Raw genomic sequence first — 23111 nt, 5'->3', positions numbered from 1 at the left:
AACGGAACCGATTGATCGACAAATACAGTGAGGTTTTGGGCAGCAATGGCTTTCGAATCAATCCTCGCCCTCCTCGTCGTCCTCCTCGACATCGAAGACCCAGGGGGACTCCTTGCGGATCTCTTCCTCCTCCTCAGCAGTGAAGTCGTTGGCGATTCTGAACATCGTGCGCAACTGGGCCGGGGTCTTCTTCACGATCATGTCGGCGACCTTCTGGCAGCTGGCGTCGAGGAGCCCCTTGATGTCGAGGAAGTTGGCGGCAGTGATGAGATCGAAGAGGGCGTCCTGGGTGAGGTCTTCAACAAGCTTGCGGTCCCACTCATCCAGCGCCTTCTTGGACGCCGCGGTGTTGCCGCCGCTGCTGCTGCTGCCGCCGCCTTCGTCCGCGGCGCCGTGGTTGGACCCGGGCTCGGCGGCCGCGTGCTTATCGCAGTACTTGATCACCGTGGCGAGGGCCCTATCGTCGACGTTGGGCAGCGGGATGTTGCCGCCAGCGCAGCCGTTGTCGATCATGTCGGCGAGGACCACCGACAGCCGCGCCGCCGCCTCCGACACCCTGAACGGCTGCCCCTCCGAGCTCACCAGGGTGATCATCTTCCCGGCGGCGGCGGCACTGAAGAAAAAGACCGTCTTTTCGCCGCCCCCCTCCGTCGCCGCTGCCGCATCCTCCTCCTTCTTCTCCTTCTCGGCCGCCACACCTCGGTCCTTTCTCGTGCTTCGCCACCTCCGCCGCTCCCTTCTCGGCTGCGGCCCCTCCTCGCCACCCGCGGCCGTCGCCGCGACCTTCCATTTCCACCCCACCTCCCAATCCGCCGTCGGTTCCTTCTCAACCGCGGCGGTTTCTCTCTTCTTTCCCTTCCCCTCCTCCGTCGCTCCCTCCTGCTCCTCATCCGCGGCCGCCGAATCCTCCTCTCCCTTCTCCACCGCCGTTGCCGTCTTCCCCTCCGCCGTGGCTCCCTTCTCCTCATCTACGGCCTTCACTCCCGCCTGTCCCTTCTCCACCGCCCTTGCTCCCTTCTCCTCATCTGCAGCCTCCACTCCCATCTGTCCCTTCTCCGCCGCCGTCGCTCCCTTTTCCGCTGCCTCCACACCCTTCTCCGCCGCCATCGCACGAAACCCTCGCTTGGATAGCCGCTAGGCGCACGCACTATCGGTGGCGTCCTCGGAGTAGGAATGGTCCGGTGAAGACTGAAGACGTGGTCCGCGGTGTCCACTGTGGTTTTCAGTCCGTTTATTGGGTCCTGCTGGTGGGCTGGGTTTGTTCTCGTTCCGACTAATGGGCCGAATGGAAGCCCCTAGCCGTAGGCTTGAGTCCAGTTGGACTTTGCTAAAAAAACAAAAAGTTGGACTCTTTGACGTTCCTCAAAAAGAAGGGGACTTCTTTGAGTTGAGAGCACAGGACCGTTTTGATTTTGAGACCGCTCAAGTCATGCAGTCCATACCTACATTTTGAGCACCCTAAAAAAAGAGCTGTATTTTAAGATTCGAGGTTACTGAAAGATATACTACTTTTTGGAGGATTATGAATGTTTTTTCAATTGCAAAATACTATACATACATCATCATTAATCCAAAGCGACAGGGAAAGGTCACGACTCACGAAGAGGTCATTTTCGCACGTTTCTTTGCTCTGTTGATGATGATGATAATGATATTACAGGTGGGGCGTCAATTCCATTAGCATCATATGGCCATCCAACCACACCAAATGATAAGCAGACACGACTAGGGATGAAAACGGATCGGATCGGTGCGGGTAATGCCTTTCCCATATCCTAATCCGCTTTTCTTTGTCGGATTCGGTGCGGAGCGGATAATACACGGATGTGGATGTGGATACGGTTTTTTTCGGTAGTCGAAACTGGTATGGATATGGAGCGGAAACGGATCGGAGACGGATTTTAATAGTCGAGTAACATATGCATACATAGAGATTTATATGTTTGTCAAGAATTTATTTAGTACAGAACAAGAATAGGCAATAGATAATAATCTTGCATTGCATTCCATGTTGCTGCTCTCACACTAATAATTAACACTTAACATGATATCTTCACTAAAAATAATAAGTTATTAGTCAATAAATAATAGCATCTAACAAATTTCTTAATTAAAAATTAGAACATTAAACAACCACATCATAAAATAAAAGTCCTCAGCTAACAAACTTTTTAAAATCCTAAATTATTTAGTCTTGGAAGAGAAGCCTTCGGATATCCTATTTTAAACATTTTAAACATCGGATAATCCGGATAATCCATATCCACCGGATTTTACCTATTCCATATCCTACTCCGTATCCACAGACAAACGGATTCGGATTATCCGTATCCGCACGGATGTTAAAAGTTCTTCTCCATATCCTTAAAATTCAGATTCGGATCGGTTCGGAGAATTATCCACACCACCTTCGCCCCTGGACACGACAGGATCAATTTGACACTCGGTTCGATCAAAGACGCCGCTCCGCGCGTCGGCGCTCGCCACGTAAACGCCCGTCACCGTCGCGCTTTGGCGCTGTCCGCAAAACGGGAAATATAAAGAAGGGGGGAAATTTTTTTTTTCAGAAAGCGACCGTGTCGCCGTGACGTTGCCGCGCTCAGGCGTGACGAGACGCCGTTCCAACGGAGGAATGGAATGGGCGCGGGGGGGGGGGGGGGGGGGGGGGGGGGGGGGGCGGCGAGCAAAGCGTCCGCCGGTACGTGTCCCCACGGCCCCGGCGGTACCACGCGTGGCGTTCGTGGCTGGCCGTCCTGCCAGGCTGGGCGCGCCGCGGCCTCACACGTTGCCAGGGTTGAAGGCTTCGTGTCCAAGGCAGCCACACAATGTGGGATTCTCAATGTGCGGACACGAGCAGTTTTACTTCTTGTCCTGTGCTCGTAGCACACACGCAGTTTGAGGCTTTGAGCGCCCGTGGTAAAGACTAGAGGCACCGGACACATTGTGCAATTAATTTTTATTTTCGTTTATATTTAATGTTTTATATATGTGTTCAAAGATTTGATATGATAAAAAAACTTTTTAATATTTTTGAATTTTTTAAACTAAGGTCTTGTTTAGTTTACCTCAAAAACCAAAAACTTTTTAAGATTTTCTGTCACATCGAATCTTACGGCATATGCATAGAGCACTAAATATAGATGAAAATAAAAATCAATTTCACAGTTTACCTATAAATCGCGAGATGGAACTTTTAAGCCTAATTACTTTATAATTGGACAATGTTTGTCAAATAAAAACAAAATTGCTACGGTTTCGAAAACCAAAAGAACTAAACAAGGCCTAAACACTATTACACTAATAACCAACCAAACATCTGAAAACATGTCAAAAAAAAAACAAACAAACACGTGAATCCTGGTCACTACGCTTGTCAGTCTGTCACCGGATGAACAATCAACGAGCAAGCACAAGCAGGATGTGGATCGAGCCGGACCCCGTGCCCTGCAACAGTGCAACGAACAAAACGTCTTCGCCGTCTTGACTCTTGCGGCTGACGTGCGCGACTTGGCGAGGGCGAGTGGCGCACGCCCTCCGGCTCCGGGCCCGGGCCTCCGCCGTGGGCCGGACCGCGCCACGACCACGCGAGCGAGGAGCGACATAACGGGAACGCGAGCAGAGAGAGCGCCTCCCTCCCTCCTCCGTCCCGTCGCAGCTCCAACGTAACGCCTCACCCCTCGCTATAAACGCCGTGATCGTGCACACCCTTCTCTTCTCCCCCCGCGACGGCCTCCAGAGTCCAGACCCAGGCTTGCGCTGCTCCTGCCGTCTCCTCCTTCCCAGACGAGGCCGCTCGCCCCGCCGCGCCGCCACTTATTCGATTCGATTCGATCCGGAGGTCTGTTTTACCTCGCGCGTCCAACCGGAAAGGCTCCGAGGATCTGATCTCGCGCGCGATCCCGGCTTCCCAGAATCGTTCGAGGCGTCTCACTCAGGTACCGCTGCCGGCTGCTCCTCCCCGTCCCTTTACTTACGACAGACGCGCATAGTTCGCTCCACAAATTCACCCAGTTTTTGTTGTGTTCGTCTTGGTTTCCGTGCTCGTAGGAACGATGGAAATGTACTTGGTCGAGGACCTGGATTTGCTTGACGACGACGACGAGTTCGGCGGGTTTGGAGTCACCGTCGGCAGCGGTACCCCCAGGCCGGTAAGGATTTCCGACCGCCAGCTGCCCAGCTCCAGTAGTGTTTCTCACCAGCATAGTTTTTTTTTTTTAAAAAAAAAACCTCGTCTTGCGATGGGTGAACGCGAACCGATCACATGGAGTACTACTCCGTATGTTGGAGGATATTATTATTATTATTAGACGTAAAATGACACTGATAGTTTCTGGCCCATCTGCCAGTGGCAGAGTCACTGCGGAGAAGACTCAGGTGTATACCGTAGTACTAGTATAGAGACATCACTCCAAGTAAGCGATTAGTGCCAACTTTTGGAAGGATGTTCAAAGCGCAATTAGCTCTTGCCACTTGCCGATTGTTAATGGTTAGTGGCTGGTGCTACAGGTAAGCTAATGGACATAAGTCACATCGCTTATAACCCCACCAAATTGCCACTTCAGATGGACAAAAGTGTCAACGGCAGCAATGCAATCCCATTCGGAACACTGTAATGCACCACTTCCTTGAAAGAGTTATGCCCTCTCGGATTGTTACGATGTTTGATAGACCTTAGTTTGTGCACTATTTTCTGTCATTGTTATATGATTTCAGATTTGGCTGCCCCCTCCCCCAAACAAACAAACACACAAAAAAGGCCCTCATAGTTTATGAACATGTTTTTAATTATTGTTTTGTAGGATAAGCAAACGTATGATACTTCTGCTGTGGAGTACAGAAATGGGAAAGACATGCAAGGGATACCGTGGGAGAGGCTGAACTATGGTAGAAATGACTACCGTAGGATGAGGTTGAAGGAGTACAAGAACTATGAGAGCCTCTCCAGATCACATGAGTTGTTGGATTCGGTGAGATTACAATGTTGAATGTTCTGTACAGTTACCGTAATCTACTACCAGTTATTGGTGAAAATGTACATACTGGATTCTGGCAATAGATTGTCAATATGACAGATACTTTAGTCCTACACGCGCTAAAGTTTATGATAATCTCTTCCTGTAATTTGTTGTGCTATACAGCACTTTATGGATTGCTTGAACTACTAGATTACCAGACCATATGGAGGTGGAGCATCATTATTATGCAACCTTTTCACTTGCACACCTCAGTTCAAACTATCAGAGTAATGTGTTGAGAGGGGTACAGCCTGTCAGTTCTGGTGTCTTTTTTTATGTAGTTTGTTCTGGTACCTTGTTATCTTATCTCATATATTCAATTGTTCAGATCACGCTGTCACACTCCAAAACTTTGCAGTTTGAAGTAGAACAAGAATGGAGACTAGAAATTTAGTAACTTGTTGTTGATTCATTTTTCATGGTGAAAATGAATGCACTATTTGTCACACAGGAGTGACCTGTTTGCTTTTTTTTTCGCTTCTTTTGTAGGAGTGCAAACAAGTGGACAGAGGAAGCACATTCTATGATTTCCGCTTCAACACAAGACTTGTCAAGTCAACAATAGTTCACTTTCAGGTATATATTCTTTCCAATTAAATTGGTTCCCAGCATTTGTAATAGAATCATGGTAACGGCAAGTGGCCCTGCGGGCTGTTCTGTCCACTCATACGTTTTCAAATTTACGATTGACCGATTGTTACTCGTATGCCAGCAGAATGCTTAACAGTTTATTAAAAATCTGTGCATCTGCATCAAACTTCGAGAGGAATGTGTTATTATCATTCAAGTCCTGCTGCTCACAAGTTGTTGTTTTACCCTTATTTTTTCATAATGCATTGCATTTTGGTGTACCAAGTATTACACTGCAACTGCAACAAAGTGTGTGTGTGTGTGTGTGTGTGTGTGTGTGTGGTGGTGGTGGTGGTTCGGGGACAGAGTAAGGAGGATAAACACGAGGATACAGAAACAATGACCGAATTCCTGGAATGTTCATGCTAAAAGTTGGTGCATTCATACCCTTACTCTGTTTTGTAGATACTACAAGATTTTTAAAGCTTTGACTGGTTTCCAATTCAGTAGGTGAAGTTTCTAATTTTTAATTATGCTTTTCCTTCAGTGTAACTGTAATATCATATCGATGACTGCAGGTTGTCTGATAAGTTTAGTTAGATATGCTAGCTGGAGCTGTAGTATATTTCTACAATTAACACTCCTGTGATATAGGACAGCATGGCAACACTATCCTTCCACCAGGTTCCATAAGCAGATGGATGAGCATCCACAACGGTCGGCGCTGTTATTACGTCTATGGAGTATGGTATGGTAGGTTGTTTATGTCAAGCGAGCCTCAGCTGGATAACTCATGCTCGCATTTTCCTTTGGCTGGTTGGACTTTTGACAGCAACTAACAAAATTTTATGCAGGATGTCTCTTTTGTCATCAACGATTGACAGATTGAAGTGTTTGTGTATTCTGTTGTAGTGTTACCTGAGTGAAATGCTTGTGCATATTTTGTATCTTAATTTCATATTGTGCATACTTCTGACAGTTACCCGTGCAATTTAATAACGTTTTTTGGTTGCTTATTATGAGTTCTGAATTTTTTTCTCCACTGACGGTGTCTATTCATTTTCTTTTAAGCGACTATATATTGCATGCCCTTAATGCTTTCATATTGGTAAAATAATGTGTTCATATAAACTGTTGTTTTGGATATGTTTAGTTGGAAGGGGAAGTTACAAGTGCTTCATATATTGTTTAATTATACTGTAACAGCGCACCATTTTTCTTTCTGATGTACCTAGCCGTTGTCAAATGCTGCTACTGGCTAGTGGCTACTGCTAACCATATAACTAAACATCTAGACTAGAGCTGATCAAATGAGAATAATTTGCAGGAGGTTTAGGTAAGTGTATGGGTGGTTATGTAGTGGCCCTTTGGCTTGATGGAATTTTGAGCTTCCATCAAAGCAGACTCCCTCAGGCAGTTGGAAAGGCAGAACATTGACTGCAATGTTCTGATTTGTTGCTTGTTCCTTGCCATGGATAATACCTAACTGTGCTGTTTGTTTTCTTTGGTTATTGTGTTGTTTTTCATCCTTTTCTTTCAGGGTGCCTTTGTCAAGCGATTTCACAAATCTTGTTAAACCCCTAGTTTGACAATAGGTGGCCTGTTTTTACTAGAGTACTACAGGTAGCCTATCGATTACTGCCAAAACCTGATTGTCAGCATTTTGTCCCTAGGAGAAAAAAACTGCCCATTACGTGTGTTTTTTCTAAGCATCATTTATCGCTTATCAGATATATTATTACCTTTCTGCACTCCAAGGTGTTAATGGTATGCTGCATACATATCTGCAGCTGAGGGACCTCATTTGGGCCACATCCAAGCATGATGTCTACACGACACAGAATTATTCAGTTATGCACTGGTCTTCTCTTCTTCAAAGAGGGAAAGAAGTGCTCAATGTGGCAAATCGAGTACTTCCAAAGAAGGTCTGTATGTATTTCGTATGATCTTTTGTGTTATCTTTTGTAAATCCAACTTTTGATCTAGTCCTCATTTCACAGATGGTTCGTGGGGCTCAGCCACTGTTCAGAATGCAGATGAGCACAATGGCCATAAAAGATAATCTTTTGGTAGCTGGTGGTTTCCGTGGCGAACTGATTTGCAAGGTATCACGACTTCCAAGGTGTGCACATCTTTCTGTCATTGTTTGTATGCTAGCTCATGGATTTGTATCTGAACAGTATGTTGATCAACCTGGAGTGGCTTTCTGTACAAATCTTGCTGAGGATAAGGATAGCATCACAAATGCTGTAGATGTGTACGAGTCTCCAAAGTAAGTACAGTTGCTTGTATTCTGTGTTTTGTATTCAATTTTGAATTTGTAAGCACTACAGAGTTAACTATGGTTTCATTGTGTGATGCAGTGGCTCTACACGAGTGATGGCCACCAACAATGACTGTGCTGTCAGAGTTTTTGATACCGAAAGGTTCAAGCTACTTAGCCACTTGAAATTCCCATGGTCGGTCAATGTGAGTTGATATTCATGTCACCCTCTGGCAGTTTGTAGCTCAAATCTTGTTCCGTCATGATGGTTGTAGTTCTGGGTCCATTGCAGGATACTTCTGCGAGTCCTGATGGCAAACTAGTTGCTGTTCTTGGCGATAGCTCTGAGTGTTTGGTAGCTGATGCTCAGTCTGGCAAGGTGCGTGTCTCGTGATATGATCACGATGATGATAGTTTTAGAATTCTGATTAAAATGCATTGGTACATCAGAATCAGACAATCATTTTGTCTCACGCGGTTGCTACGTCTGCAGGAAATCGCAAGCCTCAATGGGCACCTAGACTACTCGTTCTCATCCGCCTGGCACCCTGACGGCCGCGTCCTTGCCACCGGGAACCAGGACACCACCTGCAGACTGTGGGACGTGCGCAACCTCTCGCGGTCTTTCACGGTGCTCAAGGGGAGAATCGGCGCGGTGAGGGGCCTCAAGTTCTCGTCGGACGGCCGGTTCCTGGCGATGTCGGAGGCGGCGGACTTCGTCCACGTGTACGACTCGCAGGCTGATTACTCGAAAGAGCAGGAGATCGACATCTTTGGAGAGATCGCAGGCATGTCATTCAGCCCGGACGCGGAGGCCCTGTTTGTCGGGGTCGCTGACCGGACGTATGGCAGCCTGATCGAGTTCACCAGGAGGCATCGGTACGACTACTTCGACTCCTATCTATGAAGCTGCAAGAAGCGTCTGTGGTGTCAGTGTGTACATATAGTGGCGTGTCGCGTGTTTGTACATGAACATACGGGGATTTGCAACTGGGAGCTGGCACCGCGAAATGTGCCTGAGCTAGATGGTCTGTATGCTCGCTAAGTTTGCCAAAGGCAGATTATATAAATTATGATCGCTATTTTGGACGCCTAATGGTGAACGCTAATACGCTATGCAATATGTTTTCCCGTCTCGCTACCTTGGTTGTCGCGGTTTGGTAGAGAATCAGAACATGACTGCCAAACGACCATCGATCCTGGCATCCAGCGGACGCCGCCGAGGCAGAAAATGTGGCCTCAAGATGACGGCCACACGCATGGCCAGGCAGCGCGACGAGGGGAATATGGAATGGGGCGGACGCCGTGGCACCTGGTCGATCCACCGGTGGGAGCGTCACTCTGAGGTTGCGGCCGATGGCACGGTCATTGCTGTCTGGTGGGCCGAAACGCGGGGGAACTGTGCGCGGCACAATTCCATCCTAGGCGAGTTCGTTGGGCCGAACTGTGCGCGCGATTGTGACGGGCCTCCGTACCGGACGTTTTGGGCTGTACCTCGCCTGCGCCGTGTCAGCTTGCAGTGTTCATGCTTGTTCAATACCTGAATACTTTGTTCCTCGGCAATATCAGAGGGCTCCACTTGACTTCGATAGTTCCATTGGAAGCAGAAAGCTCATGTTCCCCAAACGATGCACCACCAAGTTGTGGTAGAACCAGAGAAAAATGTTCGTCTCGTCACCCAAGTTGAGCAGCTAGTTTTTAGACAAAGAAAATATTTTTTACTCCAGACTCTGATTCATTGAGTTTTTACACGTAGCTTCAACCTCTGGTTCTTACTTTTTAGATAAGAAACACTCTCTAAAAGCGAAACCAAATTAAGAGGTGACTATTTAAGCGCTAAGTGTATTGAAAGATCTCCGTGTGGCCGCGGTCTCCAGAGTTTGACAAGCCCAACGTGACATTTTTCACTGGCAACTAATAAAGCGCGGATCCTTTTGATCTCATATGTATATAAGTATAGCTTTTGGCGCTTCTTGCGGCAAAATTTTTTTGCAAATTGGATATTCTGTTGTTACTGATCTTCTCCTGCAACGAATAGGTGCCGTTTGCCACTTCTTAACTAGCAAATGGGAAACACTAGCTAGAGCAGCAAGTGAAACGGAACCAAGGGCGTCTCAATGGTTAACTATTTGGCTAGCTAGATTTGACGTGGTAAGAAAAAAAAGTATAAAAGAGTAGTCACTATGACGAATAAGTAGCTGATCTATTTTAATTTGAAAGCCACCAGAACGACTTAGAACATGGCCAAAAGCTAATCTGGGCTCTTTTTCAAAAGGGAGAATTGGTTGTGGGACATGCAAAATGGTGGTCATTTGCCAGCGGACACTAGGAAAAATTAGATTGCTCAAAGACACTCCGTTTCTTGTCAAATTTGCTGACGGACACTACGTCTAATCAAACTTTATTACAAAATAGATATAAAATCATATAGGTGCTAGAAAATTATACTATAAATTTTTTTACACTCTACATGATGAGAACTATAGTGTAAAAATATTGTTTAGTATTTTTTTTTTACAATCTACGTGATGAGGACAATATTTTTAATTTTTGGTGGGAACTAAACAAGGCCACAGTATAGGTCCATAAATGAGGCAGTTAAAAGTCGTTGCGAGCCGAGCGGACAACGACGGCGCGACTCGGGAGGTGGCTCTCCGGCCCGGCCCCCCCCCCCCCCCCCCCCCCCCCCCCCCCCACGACCCTGTCTGTGGGCGGGCAGAGAGCGGCCGGCGGCAGCAACACGGGCTGGCTTGGCTCGTCTCCCGCCTCGGTGGCCCCGCCGCCAGTCAGGTGGAGTAGTGGTACAGCGAAACCCCCGCGCCGCGCCAACCCGTCCACACTCCACAGTGCTGAGTGCTCGCTTTCCGGCCGGCGAAGCAACCAACCAACGGCCGCGCGAGGGGCCCCGCCCGCGTGGTTTCGCCGTTCGGGACGTGCGCGCGTCGTCGCTCTTGCTCCGCTGCACTGGATGCCCGCCCCGGACCCCGCCGCATGCATTTGTATGGGTTTTGCGTGCGAGGCCCAGCGCGCGCAGGCGGTTCGGCGGTTTCCGGTGGCAGCAGCATAGCTAGCTAGCATGGGCACACATAGCGCGCACGGCGCACCGACCCGGCCGGCCTCGGTCGCTGCCTGTCGCAGCATGGCGCTGCGGCGGCATGCGTACTATGTGGAGTACGTTGGACACCGTGAGCGAGGCCGCCAGTCAGGTTTTTTAGTGCGTTTGTCCTCTGCTGTCTGATGATTTGTTGTCTCTCACGCGTTGCCGGGCACGTTGTTGTTCCTGTGTCGTCTGTCATCGATCTGCCATAAACTTTGGTATTTTTTTTTAATATAAATTAGTCAAATTTAATTCAAAATTATTTGACTTCTAGAAAATTAAGAAATACAACCTTTTTAGGACAATCTATATTTATATATATTACCTATATATAATTTCCTCTATCCTCGGTCCGTCATATATGCTTCACTCGCACTTCTCTTCTACCACTCGCTTCGACGCTTCTTGCTTTCGTAATTATCCCTCACCGTTACATCTCTTCTTTTCACCTCTTGTTTGGTAGTTCCTCACTCAATTTGAAGTTTGCAATTGGCACCACACCAATGATATTGTCACCTAGCTGGTTGAATGAACCTTAGCCCATGCACATTGTGACTTAGCGCGTGTGCATGATAGCTAGCCTTTTACCTTTCTTAACCTCATAACCGTTGTAGACAATAGTCACCTATTCAAATTGAATGTTCTCTAGTCAATTTTCAATACAAGATTAATCCTTTTTATACATCCTAGAACTTAATTAAAATAAGGTTAGGCTAAACCAAATTAAATTCAATACGAGATAGTTAGTGGCTATACAGAGTACACGTCATATTATGACGTATGAATATGCATGTTTGCTCTATAGGACTGTCACGGGATTAATTTACAATGGTCCCGGCCGTGTCCTAGATGCCAAGATCTGTATGTTATGTGGTATAACCGGTGTATATACCTATGTTTACACGTCGTGTTAGCTACATGTGTACACGTCATATATAAATACATATTTATATATTTTTATGTCACCGTCTTAAGTCTCAGTTATCTCTAACCACACCATCCATACAAAAACACAATGATCTATAAAAAGTCTGAATAACTGTATATAGCTAAAATATAGAAGTGGAAACTAAGGATAGTTGTACTATCGGATATGTGAATAGCTAGAATGGCTAAAGATACTGCATGAAGTAGTACAAGCAAAAATTTCCTTTCCGTTATAACATTAACAACATCAAACAAAGGTCCATAGGCCGGTTTGCTGCAACGTGGTGTGCGCAAACTGGGCAACACACTTTAGATGGATTAACCGTTAGGCTGGGCTGGGGAGGTATCCTTCTTCGTATGCTTTCAATAATTAATGAGTGCAAAGAGAATACCATGTTTCAGTTATTAAATAGCTATTTGTTTTTCTATTTAGTTCAAGCAGCACGTAAATAGTGATTGAATTCAGGCACAAGTTTGATATGTCTATCATGACTAGATCAAAACAAATGAAGGCTTCCCCATGTGATGTTGAAGGTTTCCCTATGTACTAATTTACAAGCCTTAAGTCCTTGAAGTATTAGCCACTACAATCAAGTGGCTTGCACCAACTTTAATAAAAATTTTCAATGGATTTTTTCAAAGAGCCCATCTCTTACATCCATAGATAGCTCAAAGCCTCAAATTACCACCAACAACCCTATAAGTTTGATATTTAAAATTTTCAACAGATAAGGCATCTTATGCAATTTGAGTGAAGATGCATACTTCTATATAATGAGTTGGGTTCTAATAATTACCTCCAAATTGTTCCTTGGCTGGTCAGTGCAGGTGCATACTGTGGATTTGAATTCATTCCATTTAAAGGTGTTCGGTGTTCCCTTACATATTGGATCATTACAAGACTATTGTATTAGCAGAAATGCACCTGGATGCATATATGATGTGGATTTATGTTTGTTGTTCTGAAATGATCGTCTACCAGATTAAAAAGAATCAAATTCCAAGTTCCCTTCAATCCACCTGCATTGAAAACATTTTCACTATCCCAATATGCAGGCTTCTCATTGGAACCATTTCTCTTACTGTATGGCCATTTTTTTCATCTTGTAACAAAGTACCATTTCTTTAGAATTAAGTATGATAATTCTTGGAAGTAAATATGTCCAGAAAGATAGTCCCTCTAATATCATCTTTTAAATAAACATGGACTGGCATACTCCGTCATGCCTTTGCCATACCTGGTTTTCTAGTAGATACTATGCCGCCATCTTCCCACAAGGGTACTCTAGCACGCTTAGCATACCTTACATGTAACATATCGATACATATGGTGGATACGTATAGGGAACACTTCTTGTCGTTATGTGGCAACTTCAACAATTCTACAGTCATTCATACATCAGAAATTACTGGCCTTCCATCACCACAATTTGGTTGGCCTAGGTAACTTATTAAGATCATTTTTATTCTCTCTTTAAAATCACCAATGGTCATATACATATAGCTTGTTTACTCATGAAACTATAGCATAAAGCAATATATATATCTACTGCTCATTCAAGAATATATGTGGTTCTATGAAGATGGACCAATGAAACGTGCACTCAAGCTATCTTATCTTCGGTGAGAAGGTCGAATTTCTATATTAACAAATAATTTTGCTACCTGATATGATATCTCTAATAATATTTTTACTTAAATCTCCATCGCTAAGTTTTTATAATTATATTTATCTAAACTGAAAGATTTTCCGTGTTAATGGTAACTGACTAAGGAGATTACTTACAAGGAACCTTGACACGTCTCATGGCTGTCATAAATCAAAGATACTACTCCACCATCAGTTCACAAAGGTACTCTAGCACGCTTAGTCCACCTTACGTGCAACATATCGATACATATGGTGGATGCATAGGGGACACCGTTTTTTGTTACACGACAACTTCAATAATTGCACAATTATTCATGCACTACAAGTTACTAACCTTCCTTCACCACAATATGGTATTCTCTATCTAAAATGACCAATGATCAAATACATATAGCTTGTTATACTCATGAAACTATAATATCTACTGCCCATTCAAGAATATACGTGGATATATGAAGATGGACCAACGAAACGTGCACTCAAGCTTTATCTTCAGTGAGAAGGTGGAACTTCTATCTTAACAACCAATTTTGCTCCCTAATACGACATCTCTAGTAATATTTTTATACCTAAATCTCCACCGCTAAGTTTTTATAATTATATTTATCTAAACCGAATGCTTTTCCATGATTAATGGTAACCGACTAAGAAGTTTACATACAAGGAACCGTGACAGTTGTCATGGTTGTCGTAATCGTAGATACTACGCCACTATCTGCCCACAAAGGTTCTCTAGCACGCTCACACACCTTACGTGCAACATGCCGGTAATACGGTAGATACGTAGGGGACACCGTTTGTCGTTACACAGCAACTTCCACAGTTGTACAGTCATTCATGCATAAAAAACTACTAAAAACAATATGAAAGGTTAATCTATCTCTATTTTGTATTAAATTTCTCTAACCAATCTAGCAGCCAAAAGAACAATAAATGCTATTCTCATGAGAAAAAATCTTGTAGGTGGGGCCACCCTCTCCTACCATATATACCTCTGTTCACGCCGTCCCCAAAACCACACTATCAATCCATCCATCCTACGCTCGTGACAACCATCACAATCACAAAGAGCACCTTCTCCCTCTGCAGCCAACACCTCCTATTCCGGTGCAGCACTAGCTACCGTCCTGCAGACGAGCCATGACGAAGCACGCCGCCTACCCCAGCGAGGACGTGGTCGCCGTTGTGGCGGCGCCAGTGCCGGTGAGCCGGCATTTCACATCGTTCCCGCCGCTAAAGGATGCCCCTCTCGACTGCAAGAAGCATGTTGTCGTGGACCTCTCCGCTTCTAGGGATGCCATCATGGGCGGCTCCTGGTTCGAGTCCATGAAGGCTTCATCGCCGCGGCACGCCGATGACGCCGAGCACCACGGCGATTGGATGGTACGTACCCTCGGCCACACGTCGTCGTCTTCTTCTTCTTCTTTTTTTCTTCGCGCGTGCGGTGAGATGGATCAATCCGTGCCTCACTTGCCGGCTGCATCTGTAGGAGAAGCACCCATCAGCATTGGCGCAGTTTGAGGCGCTGCTGGCCGCCGCCAAGGGGAAGCAGATCGTGTTGTTCCTAGACTACGATGGCACCCTGTCACCAATCGTCGAGGACCCCGACCGCGCCGTCATGTCAGAAGAGGTCGGTCAGCAATCTTCGCCTACGTTTTTCTTTTGTCTGTCCGATGCAAAAGATTCCTTTTTTAAAAGTTTCTCTTCTAGCAGATGAGAGAATAATCCAATCACCCGATCTGTAATTTTCATTCCTTTCCTTTTTCACCTGGCTCAGATGAGAGAAGCCGTGCGGCGTGTCGCGGAGCACTTCCCCACCGCAATTGTGAGCGGAAGATGCAGGGACAAGGTACTACATTTCGATTCTGCAAATTACTATGGAGTATGTTTGGGAAAAAAAAAGTTTTGTTGTCTTGTGAGGTGGCCTTGGCCTTGGCCAGCGAGATTTCATTTCACCCACGCGTCCGTCGTGAGGCTGTGACCGTGAACCGGGGCCCGTGCGACGTGCGTGCATGCTTTCCATCCATCGGTGGTCGGACGGAGAAGCCGCCGGCGGCCCGCCGGAACAGCCAGCAGGCGTGCGGAGAACGAGGAGGCTCAAGCGCGCGCGTTTGTTTTGTTTCTCCCCTGGGTCTCCTTCCATGCACCTTTTTCCTGCCGTTTTCGTTTCCTACCGTTTTTCTAGCAGTAGAGTACTGGAGGAGTGATGTGTTTGTTGTATTTATGGCGGGGCATCATGGCTTTGGTGCAATTTATAGGTGTTCAACTTCGTGAAGCTGACGGAGCTGTACTACGCCGGAAGCCATGGCATGGACATCCAGGGTCCCGCCAATCACCACCTCCAGGCAAATGTTAGTTGTAGCCTTCTCTTTCGTTGTATGTCTTTGACCTTGACTGACTCCGGTATATACATGCCATACAGGCTGAAGTTGTCCATTACCAAGCTGGAACTGAGTTTCTGCCCGTCATCGAAGAGGTAATTAAGTAATAAAGCCAAAAGCGTGCGCGACGACTGCTCCGTAGTCGTCTTCCGCTATTGCTTACTGTTGCTTGCACGCACGCTCTTCTCTCGCTCTCGCTCGATCGTCGTCGTCTTCGCACAGGCAGCTAGTAGTGGCATATGCAGACAAAGAACCCTGATGTCACACACACGCGTACGCGTTTGTCCATTACGCAGGTGTTTGGCACGCTGACGGCGAAGATGGAGGCGATCGCCGGCGCCAAGGTGGAGAACAACAAGTACTGCCTGTCCGTCCACTTCCGCTGCGTCAGGGAGGAGGTATATATATATATATATATATATATATATATATATATATATATATATATATATATATATATATATAGCACGTGACACCACCTCGGTCACCACCGGTACACTTTACAGGAGGAGTTTGGCCGCCTGCGAATCTATCAGCCGTCGCATTTATTCTGTGTGCCACCCTCTGTTGATAAAACAAATACTATTTCACTCTTAATTGCAGTGGTTTATTTTTGGGAATAATTACTAGGGCTGATTGCTTATATTCGCCTCCTCGGCAGGAATGGAATGCCGTGAACGAGGAGGTCAGGTCGGTGCTCAAGGACTACCCCAACCTCAAGCTCACTCACGGCAGAAAGGTGATCCAGAGCATCATATTCATATCATATCACATACGGATTATCGGGACGAATATGATTGAGTAATTAGTAGTAGTATATATATATATATAGAGAGAGAGTTTATTGTAGGAGTATATACTAGTATTTGGTAGGAATGAAAATTCCTCATCAGCATTCAGCAATCAGCATATGTATTTAATTAATTCATTTATGTTTTGGATGGAAAAAGGTTTGCATGCATATAGTAAAATTAGGTTTGCCTATTATTAGCAGCGGGCTATATACTATAGCTAGACAAGTAGCTGGTCGGTGGTGGTGGTGGTGGTGGCGACCTTGTCCTGTTCTGTTCTCGTGGTAGCTAATTCTCTAGAATCTAGAGTACAACGACGTGCATGCATTGCGCATGCTCGCTCACACACTGATGCTTTCTCATGCATGCAGGTCCTGGAGATTCGCCCGTCCATAAAGTGGGACAAGGGCAAGGCCCTTGAGTTCTTGCTCAAGTCTCTTGGTCAGTTGCCTGCAAATTAAAACAAACTGTGCACATATATGTCGATACGATTATTCCATCGTATACGTATAGCAGTCTATACTGTGACACGGGTGCAAACTAATAACGATTTCTAACATTATTTAATTTATTTGCAGGCTATGCTGGGCGCAACGACGTCTTCCCGATTTACATCGGAGATGATCGCACTGACGAGGACGCTTTCAAGGTATGCACATACTACTACACTCTCCCATATATAGGAGTACACTACTCCATGACGTGAACATGCATGATTTCTTTAATTTACGCCTTATTGTGAGAAAGAATAATGATTAAGTTGCATTGATGATGAAAAATAAAGAAAAGCTACTAGCTAGGTAACTTTGTGTTACAAATGAAAGACGACAAAAGCTTCTGATGCCTAGTTCTAATTCTAGTACGAGCACTATATATATACGTGTGTGGTAGTGACGCTTTGAGCTCTCTTGTCGTCGACATGCATATATATAGATGCTTCGCAACATGGGACAGGGCATCGGAATCCTGGTGTCGAGGCTCCCTAAGGAGACGGCGGCATCCTACTCGCTGAGTGACCCTACCGAGGTAAGAATCTCGCTTTCACGCCCGATCGATCCAAAAGTGATCGTGCAACGCATAAATCCTAGAGTATCCAGAACCTCATGCAGGCACTTGTGACGGTGACTGCCAGCTAGTTCGTTCTGTTCAATCATCAACTTGCTCAAGATTAAAAGTTAGGCCATATAGTCACTTTTGGGAAAAAGAGAGAGCACCAGTGAATATATCCCATTTAGATCTTTGTCATTATTCATCATGCTATGGGTTACTGCTGGAAAATTGTTAGTAATTGATGGGTTTGATTAACTGGAAAACTCTGGTCCTGTATTACTCGTGAGAAGAAGCTGGTTGAGTTTCGATTAACTGATGATCGTTTATGTATGTGCTTTATTGTGATGTGTGTGTAGGTCAAGGAGTTCCTCTGCAAGCTGGAGAAGTCGGCCAAGGAGGACGCGCCAGACCTAGCTAGTAGTGGATGTACGTAGCTAGCAAAGAGGATGTGGATGGCGAGCAACACCAACAAGAGGCGCTAAATACACACACCTGCATGCTGGCCTTTTTGTTGTTTTCCTTTTGCTCCTCTCTATGCTATGCATATATAGTACTAGTCTCTACTTAGAACCTGCTGCTGCTGCTGCACGCATGGTCGCTTATTACTACATGGCCATGCAGTGCGTGCGATGGAGAAACAACCTATAGGTGCTCGATCGATTGGCCTTGTGCCCTTGTGTCCTGAAAGGCGGGGGTATCGATCTGTCTGTTACTGCATCCTCCCGGCCGGCAAGGTCTTGTAATTAGCCGCTGGTACTGGAGAAATGGGAAATAGAGCAAATAACCTAGCTTGTTTTCCTCTATACATGTCATGCGTGCATTGTCGTCGTCGTCGTCGTCGTCATTGTCGTGCATGCGTACTACTGTACGTATTTGCATTGATAGATATATAGATACCACACCATGTATATTTCGTACGCCATTAGGTCCTTGTGTGCGTGGTCTCTGCAATGCAATGATCGGTGTGGTGTAGGTGGGCACGCATCATGCAGATGCCGCAGCACGTACACCGATCGATGGATCGATCGCAATTACTTTGGTTGGTGGAGACCGGAGCCGGGCGCGGCCGGCGTGGAAGGAACCGAAAGAACACGATGCACAGTGCGTGCAGTGCAGTTTGGACCAGCCAGCGCCTAGCGGCTGGTAGTTAACTGTTGTAAATGCAACATGCACCTGTCAGCAGACGCATGATACAGAGTCAGCAGGCCGGCCGGTGGTCGATCGATCGGTCGCCCGGCCGGCATGACCGAGCTTGCTGAATCTTCAGATAGATAGACAGCAGATTGCATTCAATGAAAGTTTGCAATGGCCGGCTATCTATCTATCTATCTCATATACCGGCCAGATCCTCGCTCGCAAACAGCAACTATGCATATACTAAAGAATCTGAAGCCAGCGGAAGGAGATCAAGATCGATCACAGATTCACAGCTACCAGTCCGCCCTCCACTGCTGCTCTGAACAAATTGAAATGGCGATGCATGCATGGGAGGATGATCACCATGAATGGCAAGGAGCCAAAAAGATGCGGGATCTGCTGGGAGCATGCATGCGGTAGGGGTACAAGTACTTGGCTAGCCGTGCCACCTTTTCGCAGGCAGGGTCGATCGGGTACGGTGGGTGAAAACGGCAAGGATCCATGCACATGCATGGCCCCCCTGCAGCTGGGCCGGCCGCCCAGGGCAGACGGCAACGATGGCGCAGTGCAGGCCGAGACGCGCATGATTGAATGCGAGGCGATGGGAGTGGCACAGGAGCTGAGGTCGCGCGCCGACCCGACGAAACGTACGTACCGGTGCTGCCGCGCGCTGCGCCGGGCGAGCGAGCGCTCCTCGACGGCCCATGCAGCGCAGTCTCAGGCTGCATGCGCGCGCGCGGAGGCCAGGCCCTGGCCTCAGGCCACATGCCGACCAGGCGCTGCCGCCGGGCGCCGGCCCTCGCTCCATCGATCGGGCCTCCCACTCCCTCCCACCCTCCCTGCTGCTTGTTTGAGAGCCGCTAGCTGCGTGCAGCGATTCAACCGCCGGAGCTGGAACCCTACTGGCTACTGCAGACTGCACTGCATGCAGTGTAGGCCGCCCGGCCGATCGATGAGGGTGACCACAACAGGGCCTGCATATGCATGCATGCATGCAGAATACGACTGTTGCTACACGTGCAACTGCGTGCAAATGGAATTACTACTTGGTAGTATCATCTAGCTGTTGATACAAGAACGTTTCTGAATTTATTTGAGATTAATGAAATATGGGTGAATGGCCCGATCGCGAAAAAAAGAATTTATTTGAGAGGCTTTGTTTAGTTTCCTCCAAAATCCAAAAACTTTTCAAAATTCTCCATCACATCAAATCTTTAGACGTATCCATAAAACATTAAATATAGATTAAAAATTAACTAATTACATAGTTTATTTGTAATTTGTGAGACAAATCTTTTAAGCATAATTAGTCTATGATTAGATAATAATTATCAAATACAAACAAAGTTCTACAGTAACTAAACTTAAAAATTTTCACCAACTAAACAAGGTCTGATTGTTTAACGATTCCTGCTGCTCAAGACCTCGTAACTCTTTTTTTCGAATGTCCTCATAAGTCTGATTAACAACATATCAATATACAAATTAATTAATTGACTATGGAAAATAGATAATAGTAGTAGTACTTTAATTTTCATGATATATATAGTAAGTACATCATAAATTTTAATCTTTAATTTATTCTATATATCTTTTTTTTTTGAAAAAGAGACGGTAAAAGCTTTGCCGTAATTTTTTATTAGACGAGAGAAATAAAAAACAAAATAACAAAAGCACCATTTATAACACTTCTTATTTTTTTTGCAATTACACAATATGTAGAATCCCACTGTTTAGGCGCGATGTAGAAACTCCGCCAGTTGACACAAAAGAGAAAAAAAATATTATTTCAATGAAATCGAAGACCAAGAACATCAATGTTCTAGAGAAACAACATGTACGTATTATGAAACCAAGGGAGTAACTCACATGGATCACTTTCAAAAAAAAACTCACAAAGATGTATTCTCTGAATTGTTAACAAGAAGAATTGAAGATCTAATGCACTACTCCCTCCGTCTCAGAAGACCCTGGTTGTTGACTTCCAGACATCTTTTTTGACCATCCGTTTTATTGCAACTTTTTTATAAATATCATCTATTTTGATATGACTTATTTGATCATTAGAGGTACTTTAATAATAATTATCTATTTTAGAATTTGCATAAAAAAATTTCAATAAGATAAGAGGTCAAAACATAATTAGTCAAAGTAAAAAATATCGGTCTTTTTGAACGACGATGTTCCTAGAGTTGTCTAGAAACTTGTTGCATTATATATCTTTCTGCCCTCAACATATACATGCGTGGCGTGCCCGACGATGACGGTGATGGTGTGTGTGGGAGGATGGGCAACCACTGGCACCCGTGCCTCTGGACCAGGAGCATCGGCGCAACAACTAATTTAACATCACACGATGTACTTTTAAGGCAGCCCTAGATCGATCGGGAATATTTGTAGTGTACTCGTAGATGCCTTAGCCCGGAAGCTCATCAGTGCTCAAGTCACAACAGCGCGCAACGAGACAAAGTGACACCAGCTCGATCAATTAGTGTAAACGTAGGACCACAATCAAGCGATCCATCGAGTATCCCATCGGCCACTTAGAAACCGGACCAAACTTGAAAAAGCCAACTAAAGCCACACACACATCTACGTAGCAAGCAACAGATCTCGATCCGTATACCGTTTTTAAAAATTTCATATGCACACAGCAGCCCTAAGATTCTGGGTCATATACATGATCATATATACTCCATATACATGTGGAGTAGTAGTAGTCGTCGTTTAATTACATATGCATGGCGGGGACCTTACTAATGCTGATGGCCGGCTTTGCTCTTTTTACCGGTGCATGCGTGGAAAGATATGCAGGTGGTGTGTGTTTGAAAGAGTGCAATGTGCAAGTGCAAGCCCATGATCGAAGTGGTGTAGTAGCTTGCTTTGTGCCCAAAAGAAACCGGCACCGGCACAAGCCACACCAGCCGTCGGCGTTGGAATAATTGGGCGGGGGCGTTGGAAAAGCACGGCCGCTTTTGCAGGTTTTCATATAGTATTACAAATCATTGGTGTGTGATCTAGCTAGCAAGCAAGGGGCCGGGGGTGCACAGCTAGCACTACACGCCCCCTTGTGAATAACCAAAAGATCGCTTTTTTATTTTTGTATATATGCTTATACTGAGATGCATGCATGCGACTGATGAACCCTAATTTTTAAGCCTGTCACACTTGGAGGCTACAAGGAGAGAGATCACATGCGCGCCAGTCAGAACCGCGGAAGAAGATCGCCACCATCATAGTAGTATCCTTCAAGTGCGTGCCGCTGGGTGCTTTAATTTGCTCGCCGAACCCCTTGATCCTGCAGGTAAAGCATGCAACTGCATGCCAAATTAAAAGAGCAATTAGGCCGGCCGGCCAATGCAGTGGCAGCAGTAGTATAGTGGCTGTGCAGAGCAATGCAACGCCGTCCGGCACACCAGCGGGGCACATGACTTGATCTCTCTCATTCTCAAAGGCAGCTAGCTAGCTAGCGTGGCTTCTTTAGCTCCTAGAGCTCGCCGTATTATTCAGTGCTGTGGTCCTTCCGTTTGCACCAATAGTCCAATACTACGTCGTCACCACCCTGGATCGAGTGTTATGCTATATATTTGGAGGTGTGATCCGCGCGCGCAACTTGTTAATGTTAAAGATACGGGGATCGTATCTGCACTCCCAGATTTGATCCTATTTTGTTTGACCATCCAGTTTTTATAAGTATATTTTCTATCCTATTCTAGGCATTTGACACCAATTCTCACACTCTGTATGTGGTAGTCTTTCGTAGTGTAGTGTAGGTATAGATGCTGTGAATAATTTGCTTACCTGTAGGCAGCATGTGGCAGTTTTTGGGTCTCTGCCAGGCTATGTATGCTGCTACATGCAATTAAATGCTGTGTGTCGTGCTACCTCACATTCATACATGCACTACTTTTGCTTCAGAAACTTTTGATCGAATAATGAACTGAAAGCCATGTTCGATCGACGTGATATATTCAAAGTCAAGGAGGATATACAATATACTACTGTGCACCACACAATGTGCCACAGTCCACGACAAAGGGCGGAAACAGTGATGGTGAGGCACGCCATATTCTTCTTTCATTCATTCATGCATGGAGACTACTGATGACAGTGGCCGGTTAGCAAGCTTGCCAGCATGCGCCCTCGTCGGTGGGCATCGCGTCGTCGTCGTCCCGACTGTGGCTGGCGGCCGGGCGCTCACCTTCGGCCGGCATGCATGGCGCTGTGCG

The 23111-nt window shown here is 45.9% G+C and overlaps 3 protein-coding genes across 12 annotated transcripts; 2 read left to right on the top strand and 1 right to left on the bottom strand.

Moving 5' to 3' along the window:
* On the bottom strand, positions 58-1107 carry LOC8063496. The gene has a single exon (XM_002461004.1). It carries the CDS (start codon positions 1105-1107, stop codon positions 58-60), a length of 1050 nt encoding a protein of 349 aa, XP_002461049.1.
* On the top strand, positions 3628-8989 carry LOC8063495 (uncharacterized WD repeat-containing protein C2A9.03). 9 transcript variants are annotated; one of them, XM_021454104.1, is made up of 11 exons: positions 3683-3935; positions 4048-4148; positions 4800-4967; positions 5505-5591; positions 6245-6338; positions 7376-7510; positions 7586-7690; positions 7766-7857; positions 7949-8054; positions 8141-8227; positions 8342-8989. In XM_021454104.1, the coding sequence occupies exons 5-11, from the start codon at positions 6324-6326 to the stop codon at positions 8753-8755; spliced, it is 954 nt and encodes a 317-aa protein (XP_021309779.1). In that variant the 5' UTR covers positions 3683-3935; positions 4048-4148; positions 4800-4967; positions 5505-5591; positions 6245-6323; the 3' UTR covers positions 8756-8989. The 9 variants fall into 9 exon arrangements, with proteins under 9 accessions (XP_021309778.1, XP_021309779.1, XP_021309783.1 ...); XM_021454103.1 differs by lacking the exon at positions 6245-6338 and having other exon boundaries at positions 3628-3935; XM_021454109.1 differs by lacking the exons at positions 3683-3935; positions 4048-4148 and adding an exon at positions 6051-6095 and having other exon boundaries at positions 4951-4967.
* Positions 14542-18512, top strand: LOC8079341 (probable trehalose-phosphate phosphatase 3). Of its 2 annotated transcripts, none has more exons than XM_002463167.2 (11): positions 14542-14906; positions 15013-15153; positions 15301-15372; positions 15782-15874; positions 15946-15999; positions 16201-16302; positions 16566-16643; positions 17067-17136; positions 17274-17344; positions 17629-17721; positions 18102-18512. In XM_002463167.2, exons 1-11 carry the CDS (start codon positions 14664-14666, stop codon positions 18177-18179), a joined length of 1095 nt encoding a protein of 364 aa, XP_002463212.2. In that variant the 5' UTR covers positions 14542-14663; the 3' UTR covers positions 18180-18512. The 2 variants fall into 2 exon arrangements, with proteins under 2 accessions (XP_002463212.2, XP_021310154.1); XM_021454479.1 differs by having other exon boundaries at positions 14562-14906; positions 16201-16248.

This window comes from Sorghum bicolor, chromosome 2 (assembly GCF_000003195.3).
Source record: "Sorghum bicolor cultivar BTx623 chromosome 2, Sorghum_bicolor_NCBIv3, whole genome shotgun sequence".
Classification (NCBI taxonomy): domain Eukaryota; kingdom Viridiplantae; phylum Streptophyta; class Magnoliopsida; order Poales; family Poaceae; genus Sorghum; species Sorghum bicolor.
This window is presented reverse-complemented; position numbering and strand designations above follow the sequence as displayed.

What these genes read in the sequence shown, in the direction of transcription:
- LOC8063496 (XM_002461004.1), bottom strand. Translation starts at nt 1,107, where the DNA reads ATGGCGGCGGAGAAGGGTGTGGAGGCAGCGGAAAAGGGAGCGACGGCG.
- LOC8063495 (XM_021454103.1), top strand. Translation starts at nt 4,053, where the DNA reads ATGGAAATGTACTTGGTCGAGGACCTGGATTTGCTTGACGACGACGAC. An exon ending in GTGGCGAACTGATTTGCAAG is followed by an intron (nt 7,691 to 7,765) that starts GTATCACGACTT and finishes GTATCTGAACAG; the next exon opens with TATGTTGATCAACCTGGAGT. An exon ending in AATTCCCATGGTCGGTCAAT is followed by an intron (nt 8,055 to 8,140) that starts GTGAGTTGATAT and finishes GGTCCATTGCAG; the next exon opens with GATACTTCTGCGAGTCCTGA.
- LOC8079341 (XM_002463167.2), top strand. Translation starts at nt 14,664, where the DNA reads ATGACGAAGCACGCCGCCTACCCCAGCGAGGACGTGGTCGCCGTTGTG. An exon ending in TCCGCTGCGTCAGGGAGGAG is followed by an intron (nt 16,303 to 16,565) that starts GTATATATATAT and finishes CCTCCTCGGCAG; the next exon opens with GAATGGAATGCCGTGAACGA. An exon ending in GTTCTTGCTCAAGTCTCTTG is followed by an intron (nt 17,137 to 17,273) that starts GTCAGTTGCCTG and finishes ATTTATTTGCAG; the next exon opens with GCTATGCTGGGCGCAACGAC.